Source organism: Tribolium castaneum, chromosome 4, assembly GCF_031307605.1.
Source record: "Tribolium castaneum strain GA2 chromosome 4, icTriCast1.1, whole genome shotgun sequence".
Taxonomy (NCBI): domain Eukaryota; kingdom Metazoa; phylum Arthropoda; class Insecta; order Coleoptera; family Tenebrionidae; genus Tribolium; species Tribolium castaneum.
The window spans coordinates 21,422,569-21,431,877 of record NC_087397.1 but is presented as its reverse complement, the minus strand read 5'-3'; the positions used below and the strand labels follow the sequence as shown (position 1 = coordinate 21,431,877).

The window sequence follows — 9,309 nt, the reverse complement described above, 5'->3', positions numbered from 1 at the left end:
ATTTGTTCTAATTATTGTATTTTCTAAAAATGGCCTAAGATAACTGGAACTTGTGTATAAATTTTATAACATGAGATCGAAAATGACATGAATTAGAGCAGGCCGTGCTCGCGGAACTTTAACCACGTGTCAGAAATTAACAGTTCAGAATTTTTTAAAAATTGATTCCACTGCTTAATCTAAATTATTCCGAAATTGTGTTTACCGTCCAACAAAACGCCTACATTGTAGAATGCTATTATAACAAGTGAAAAAAAAGTACATTTTCGATGGCATGGTATTTTGATAATAATTGTGTAAAGAAATGAATAATATTACAATTGAAGTTGCACACATGGATGTAATCAAAATATTGTAGCAAATTTTAGTTCTCTTAAGTGAAAATAATAGAAATAAAATAAAGATTCAACCGTAAAGGTATCGGTTCTAGATCATTGAACAAAATTTAAATTCCGGTCCGGGCCCCTGATTTTTTCAGATTTTAAATCTTCAGTCGATTGCCAAGTGTAGAATTTATCCACGGTTTTCTGTTTATTTTATCACAAAGCTTGCAATTTTATTCGGGTCATAGGTTACTAAATACCAAAGAGATTGAATTATTAATCTGTTAATTTATTAATACATTTGCAAATCAAGCACTGCAATATCAATACAAAATAACTTACTTGACATTACTACAATCTGTGTCTGATAATAATTAATGAAGTTTATAATGTTAAAAATGAAAAAAAAATTACATTGGTCGTCCCATTCCACGACCCATCTGAGGCTGTGCATCCCCCGATTTCTGATTTTTTATAGTCTCATCCACCGACAAAATCAAACAGGTTGTTTCCGTCGCAGCCGTCAAAGCATTAGCCTTGACAATAGCCGGCTCCCAAACACACGCCTCAAAATTATCGCTTATGTCCTCCTTATTAATATCCACTCCATACCAGCAATGACCTTGCGCATGTTTCTGCCTCAACTTATTCAAAATATTCGTAGCATCAAACCCGGCATTATCGCACAATTGTCTCGGAATTATTTCCAAAGCTTTAGCAATCGCTCCAATCAACAATTGTTCTTTTCCAGCTATAGTTCTGGAATAATCCCGCAACATTCGAGAAAGTTCCATTTCGATGGCACCGCCGCCTGCGACCACTGCATCGTTTTTGATTGTTCGGCGTACGATCATGATGGCGTCGTGTAGAGAACGTTCGGTTTCTTCGAGGAATTGTTCAGCGCCTCCTCGGAGGATGATTGTGCACGTTTTGGCGTTCGGACAGCCTTTGAAAAAGTTGAAGCGTTCGCCGCCGATTTGACGTTCTTCGAAGTATTCGCATTTACCCAAGACGGAATCGTTGAGGTCGTGAACTGTTGTCATAACAGCTCCGCCACAAGCTTTCAATGTACGCTTGAGGTCTTCTTCGGGGACGCGGCCGGCACAGAACATGTCTCTGGAATTGAATAAAAAGATTAGAAAAATTTAGGATAAACACAAATATATCCCATTTCAGTTCATAGTAGAATTTTGCAACAACTAATTTGCATTTTTCAGAATGAAATTGAGAGTTCCTGGGCTCAAAATTTGTCGCTGGGATTTAATTTAACACATATATATCTCAATGTCATAAAAATTGCAACACCAAGAAGGAATTAGAATTTTTTGACGAAACTTGCCACAAATGTAATAAATGATTAAAATTTGAACGATTTTAATCAAGTGGTAAGAGAGTTTTTAACATTTAAGTTCTTTTACTAGCAAGTGTTATTCTTCCAATTTTTTGCTTTTCTGATTATCTTTTTATGTGTTTTTTTATTCGTTTAGGTTTAAATGTTCTAAAAGCGCAATTAGGCCTGGAGACGACAAAGCCAAAATTACTAACAATTTAAGCAGTTTTGAAAGAGGCATGATTTTTGGACCACAAATAGGGGTTTTTCGTTTACAGAAATTGCTAGTCATTTAAATAGAAATCGAACTACCATTAAGCCAGTGTTATCAGTCATAGACTGGAGAAGGCCCAGGACAGCGCGAAAGAGAAAGCATACCTTTAAAAAAAAACAAATGAAGTCCAAAATGGTCGTCTTTGGAGTGTGGCTATAATTTCATTACAAGACAAATTTTTACCCAGTGGGTGGGTTTAAAGGTCGTTTTTTATCATTTTGGACTGTTTACCACAAAAATTGGTCATTTGGACTGTTTCCTTTTGGTTTTTCTTGGTATGGGAGAAATGGACAAAAACGCATATCTGAGCCTGACCCATCAAACCTTTATTTCGAAACACTACGCGTTTCGACCATAATGTGGTCAATGTATGCAGTGTATATTCTCACCTGAAGATGACCACTTTGTGGTTGAAACACCTTGTTTTTCCAAATAAAAGTTTGTGTGTCAGGTTTAAGCTGTGTTTTTGCTCATTCCTCCCATACCTAGGAAATCCAACAAAAAGCAGTCCAAATGACCTAATTCGAAGGTAAATAGTCAGAAGTGAAGTACGACGTCGTTCTAATTCAACCACTGCTTAGAAATTTTTTTTTGTACTTAAATTATTGCCATAATCTCAAGATGATCATTTTGGGCTTCATTTGTTTTTTTAAGTCTGCTTCCTCTTCTACGTTGTGCTGAGCCTTTTCTAATCAATGATTGATAACTGTACTAACATCGCATGATGGTACTTGGATTATTATTCAAACAAATAGCAATTTCTCTAAATGAAAAAACCTCTATTCGTAATCCAAAAATTGAGCTTCTTTAAAATTTGTTTAATTGTTGATATTTTTTTTTGTCGAATTCTAGCCATATTTTCGTTTTCATAACACTTAAAACAAAACGAATTAAAAAAAAACACTGCAAAAATTGTCAGAAAAGCAAAAAATTGAACAAACAACACTTGCTGGTAAAAGAGTTTATCTGTTAAAAACTCCCTTACCACTTGATTAAAATCGTTCAAATTTTAATCATTTATTACTTGCTAATAGTGCCAAATTTCTTCAAAAATTTCCTATTCCTTCTTGGTGTTGTAATTTTTTGTCACTGAGTATATTTCTTTTCTTATCCAAAAATTTTCAATTTGTGCTATATTTCACTCAAAAAAATTCAATTCAATTCATGAAACGTTGCAAAATTATACTATGAACTTAAATGGGATATATTGTGTTTATCTAATTGTGGTCCAAAAGAAAGTTTCAAAATTCGAATTTAAAAGAGGGCGTTATCAGAACTACAAAAGTTTTTTGGTAAATTTACAAATTCACATGTTTACTTACAGTGAGAGTACTGAGAACGCCTGCAAAGCAAGTGAACGCAAAATTTTGAATTTTAAAGAAAAGTATAAAATAGTTTCTTTACAATGTTGTATGTTGCTCCTAAATGCAATCTCTTCGTAATTAAATCAGTTTGTACTCCATTTGTCACCTAGTTTTAATGAGTTAAAAAGTCGTTTTTTTATGAAACAAATTTTACATTTTAACTTTCTGAGGACAACAATATACAAGTGTCCCAGCAATTGGAAAAGTCCATTGTGAAATGTTAGAAATTTAGTCTTTTTTTACAAAAGTCATAGATTATTTTCACGTATTAGCTGTTTAATGATTAGATCCCTCACTGAAACTATGAATCATATTAGCAATTAATTTTTTGAAGTGAATGAAAAATCTATAACAACTAATTTTGAGAGAAAATGCGACGTTGCATTTTTATAATTTTGAAATAGCTAATATATACTACGTTTTCATGTAGATTAAAATCGATTTGAATACGGATCCAACTCATGAAAACACCCTGACTTGAACGTATTGAATTCGATCTGAGTCTAAGGTCAAATTTTTCATGAAAACGGTAGAATTTTTGAGAAAGCTGTGCTTGTTGGACACTAAATCCTGTGCTATCAGTAACTGAACCATTAAATGGGTTAAATTCATTGAATATCCTTAAAACATTTCTTCCAAAAGTTGTATGTACTTCCAATGACAAGTGACAAATAAAAATATCAAAATTTCAAATCCAGATTTAAAATTTGCCATGAAAACACGTTTGAAATTCGGAAGTGAAGTTACCGTTGGAGGCGCCACTGAGCTAGGTCGAAAACAGTAACCATAAATAGCGGGAAAATGTTTATTCGGATACTTTGAGCGTTGTACGAATTTTGAGGCTTCACAATTATTACATTGCCAATGCGGAATGACTATTGTATATTTAGTGGAAGAAACGAATGTTGACAAATTAGAGATGACGAGGAAAACACGAATAACGATGACTTTTTTGGTTCACTTTCTTTATTGGAAAATTATTACAAAGACATTGAAAAGCCTACCTTTTGGCATAATTTACCTTTAAGTGTATTAGCAGTTGTTAATCTTAATTGTAGTTTTGTTGATTTATTCATGATTTTATCAGTGGAAAAATTCTAACCTAAAATTCACAAACTTCACTAATTTATTGGTTTCTTGAGCCCAGCTTTGTGTTCGATGTGATCCATTACTATAGTCTTTAATTAGACAACTGTTTGATAACACTTTGTAATGAAAATTTAAATCTTTTTCACTTTTTATCCACCTTCAAATTCCAACAATAAACACTTTATACCACGAAAAACAACAGAATCAAAGTCAAAGCTAGTATTTACCACCACGTACTGTTAAAGTGATTCTCTCTAATATAAGCAATTAACATTATACACGCAAAATTGTTTAACAATTTATTAGATGTCAATTAAATGTGGAATTACGAAAATTTCGTTACTGTTTTCGACATACTTCAAAAGTCGTCACCAGAGGGCGTCTAGTTAATTTTATTTCCGAATTGGATACCAAAACAGTTTTCAAATCGAACTGAAATCTTCATGAAAACGTAATACAGAATAATGTTTCCAAAATCTGCTAAAATACAAATTTGTTTTTTTAATGTTGTTTTGAAAACTGATGTTTTTAAGTTAATTCTTTATTGGTCGATTTTACTTAGTTTTTGAAATAATTTAATATTTTAGACAAAAACATTAAAAAAAAAAATACAAAAACTAAGGGTCCGTTTACAGAAAACGAAATTAAGATTTAATTCAGAATTAATCTAATTTGACTTAAGTTGCCATTTAAAATGCATTAACAAATGTCACGTTAATTTCGAATTAAACTTTAATTGCAATTAAAACGTTCTATAAACCGACTCTAAAAATCCAAGAAAATTAGGACTTTCACCACTTTAAAGAGGAATGTTCAAACTTAAAGAAGCTATTTTTTTAGCTCACTGCAAGCAAGATAAAAAAATTACGAGGTTTGTTATAAGTTGAATAACCTAAAAAATAATTTCCACATCTAAAACAATTTTAAATTGTCTCTCTAAAAACATTAACAGTTAAGTGTCTCTTCTCATTATTCAAAATATGTTTAACTTTAAACATTAAAGAAAATTATTTAACTATTGTTTCAGTAGTTTAAGGGTCGGTTTAAAGAAGCGTCATTAAGTTAATCTGCAATTAAATGCGTGATTTAATTGATAACGTGACCAAATTGAACAAATTTGATTAGCCATTTCGCGTTGTTAATTTTTAACAACAAATTAAATTTTAACGAAGCTTTCTATAAACCGGCCCTAAAAGTAAAATTTTCATTTAAGGTTCAGTTTCAGCCCTACTTAGTTTTTGTGTAATATATTTTTTTAAAAAGCGCGTTTGGATCAAAAAAGCAAAGAAATTAACATAATTTTGTATTGAAATTAATTTCTGAAACACCCCGTATATTTGAAAATAATTTTACCTAATGCAGAGGGTTAGTATTTACAAGTCAATAATAACTTTTCCAAGTTGTTGGGATACCCAGTATTATAGCAATTTGAAGGAAAAATAATGCGTGTCATTTTAAAATAAATTGAAAAAAAAAAACAAACAATTTTTTTGTCATTTTAATTTTTTTATAAAAAAATGGTAGGTACACACTTTTTTAGTATCTTTTTAAGGGGTCTTGTTATATGACTTATTTATGACTATATTTTTTTCACGCCATCTGAAAAGGTTTTTCCATAAATACGGGTAAAAAAAACTAAAACAAAATAATAAATGGTCTGTAAGGTAATGAACTTAATGATTTAACGTAGAAACAATATCCAATTCTAAAAAAAAATATTTTGTTTATCATTTTTCTTAAAAATTGATTTTGCTTGAGTTTGTAACGCTTATGCAATATTACCTTCATGTTTTTTTGAAAGAACATAGATAAAAAAATTAGATCAATTTTCTACATTCAAAATTAACAGATTACGTATTATCACCAAAATCTTTTAATCGATCAAAGTAAAATTTGTTGATTAAAAACGGCAAAAGGAGAGCAAATTACTAAAAACAGTACAAACGACATTCACATTTAAAATAACTCGTGATTATGCCACTCGTTTTTGAAACTTGAATTCGTGCTTCAAACCTAAAATGAAATTTATTTTTCATATACTACGAGTATTATTCGACAAGTTTGGGTGTAAATTGGACGCTTTGTTTCACAAAAGGATTTTTAAACCACGAGTGAAAGGTAAAATAAATGAAACGATTTTCACGAAAATGAGTTGAATACAACGCTTCATTTTTTGAATGAAACTCAACAAAGCTTAAAAATGATTTAAACCTGTTAAAAATCTGACGTTAAAAACTTCCTTACACAGAAGAAAACCGTAAATTTTGACAGTGTCGAAGAATAAAAACCATTTAATGATTTTAATTGTTAAAATTGAACCAGAAATAACAATAACGTCTACAACCCTCTGAATAATATTCTATTACACCTATTATTTTGTTAGTTTTAAAACACATACCTATCAGCAAAATACTGTGTGGCAACATCTCCAATCGGCAGTATGGACAAGACAACATTGGCCCCAGACTCGTGAATCTTTTGCAATTTTTGATACAAAATATTCCATTCCGCATCCACAATCTTTTGATACTCCTTCACATTATCAACTCTAACTTCGGCATTATTTCGCTCAGCTTTCAATTCAAGCTCAATATTAAGCAGTGCTATTTTACAATTGTGATAATTCTTCGGTTGCATTTCAAAGCCAGCATACGAAAAAGTTTTCTTAAATGCAACACCAGCCACCAAAACTGAATCCTCCAAAGCTCCTCCTTGAATCTTCTTAATCCCAATCATATTCAACGGCAACAAATCGTCCAATAACAAAACAGCATCCACAACCATTTTCGAGAAGAAGTCACGTTGTTGGTTGATTAGTTTCGAACTCATTGCAGTTGCTGCACATTTTTGCAACAATGAGTGAAATTCAGCCGCATTTTCTTTGTTGATTTTAATAGCTAACTCGGTAATTTTATCGAGGCATAATTGCAGCGAACGCCTTACGGCTTTAATGATAATACGAGGGTGGACGCCTTCTTCAACGTATGGTTTAATTTGCTTTAAAAATTCGCCAGCTAAGAGGACAACACTTGTGGTTCCATCACCCACTTCAGCGTCTTGGGATTTTGCAATATCGACCAAACTTTTGGCAGCTGGGTGTACGATGTCTAGGAGTTTCATAATAGTGGCACCATCGTTGGAAATGGTAGCTTTACCGTTTTTCTCTACGATAAGCTTGTCCATTCCACGAGGGCCTAAAGTGGTGCGTACGGCGTCAACCACCGATTGGCACGCGTTTATGTTTGAGATAAGTTGCGGTTTTCCTTGAGAAGTATCGGTCCCTTCTTTCAATAAAAGGATGTGTGGTTGCTGTGGGGGTAAAAATGAGGTATTTTGAGACAGGTGTGGTGCCGGTAGCAAATTGTGAAAATAATTACAAACCCTAAGGATGATATTAAAAAATGTGAACACTTACCATCATTTTGATGATTTATTGGGTAATTTGGGCTTATTTCACGTATAAACAACACAAATTGGAGATTCGATACGAAACGTGACTATTGGTGTGGTTTATCTGTCATTGATTGCCAACTGTTGTGTCTAGTGATATTTTCTTGGAAAATATGTAGACGATTAAGCTTACATTTCACCACTTTTAACAATTTGTTTAATATGACTTAGTTAAATCAACAACTAGCAGTATTTTTGCTTTATTCTAAGCAGAAAATAAAAACATTTTATAATGAAATTGTTACTAGTGTTTTGGTTGGCGAGACTGTATTTTAATTTTTTTCCCGCCACACATGTCTAAACTTTATTTTATTAACTGTTTCAAAACTGTAAAAATGCCAACGTCGTATTCTCTGTTAAAATTAGCTGTTATAAATTATTCATGCACACCAAAAAATTAATAGGTAATGTATTTTACACTTTCAATGAGAGATCTGTTTTACAAATTTATCAATCTCTTTCAAAAAAATGGTAAAATGCGACATTGGCCTTTTTATAGTTTTGCAACAGCTAATAACTCCATATTAAAAAAATTTTCAAGACAAGTAAAAAACTTCATAAAATTTGTTCGCATTGTTTAAGAGCAATTAATTAATTCATTAATTAATTAATTAATTCATCATAAATGATATCAATAATTTTGCTTCAAAATTGCTTAAACTATATCCATCTTTCCGGGGGAGAGAAAATTGTGGACCAAAAAAGTGTCTCAGCGATTTTTAAGCATTTTTTTACGAAATCCGTAGATACTAACTTCCTGACTAACCTAAAATTAATTTCAAGCATACAGAGTGTTTGTGTTTAGAGAACTCGTATTTTTAAAAATAAACACCCTATATTTTTTGCAGTTTTTTGATGTAGCTTTTAACACTAAAAATTGTTATTGGTCGATTTTGATTAGTTCTTGAAATAATGTGACATCTGTTTTTAATTTATTGCATAAAAACTAAGAAATACGAAATTAAAAATTTATTTCAAACAGCTACTGTTTCAGTTTCTACAAAATGATCAAGAATTTCAAGAGTTGAAATAAATAAGTGGTAGTTCGGATTATAAATACCATTTTACCCAGTTGGAACGTTCGGATTATTATAGGGGGTTCGGATTATCCAAAATTATCCGGATATTATTCGGATTATCCATTACTGTGGGTACTTATTATTAAATCAAATCAAAATAATTTTTGAAATCTTCAGTTTCAAAAGGTTTAAAACACAATATCAATCTTTAATCTTTTGGCAGCGAACTTTAACGTAAAAATACAGGGTGATTCAAGTAAACAGAACTTTGTAACATCCAAAGCAATAATATAAAAGGTAGACTTTTTTTATTAAGTAAAAACATAACACAAACAATTAAGTCTCACTTTCACTCATGTTGTAAGTTGGTGTAGAGCCTAAAACAGTCACTAGTCATTTTTTTGTATCTTCAACTGTATTTGCAGCGTTTTGAAAAATATGAGACAATGCGGCAGATTTC

The 9,309-nt window shown here is 31.5% G+C and overlaps 1 protein-coding gene across 1 annotated transcript; it reads right to left on the bottom strand.

The window, feature by feature from the left end:
* Nucleotides 1-591: 591 nt before the first annotated feature.
* On the bottom strand, nucleotides 592-7,922 carry CCT7 (Chaperonin containing TCP1 subunit 7). The gene is made up of 3 exons (XM_962366.5): nucleotides 7,796-7,922; nucleotides 6,779-7,689; nucleotides 592-1,439 (listed from the first exon to the last, which is right to left on the bottom strand). Exons 1-3 carry the CDS (start codon nucleotides 7,799-7,801, stop codon nucleotides 734-736), a joined length of 1,623 nt encoding a protein of 540 aa, XP_967459.1. The 5' UTR covers nucleotides 7,802-7,922; the 3' UTR covers nucleotides 592-733.
* Nucleotides 7,923-9,309: the final 1,387 nt, after the last annotated feature.

Bases quoted from the DNA above. Each gene is read 5' to 3' on its own strand.
- CCT7 (XM_962366.5), bottom strand. The intron at 1,440-6,778 runs GTATGTGTTTTA...ATTCAATTCCAG, and splicing joins ACACAGTATTTTGCTGATAG to AGACATGTTCTGTGCCGGCC.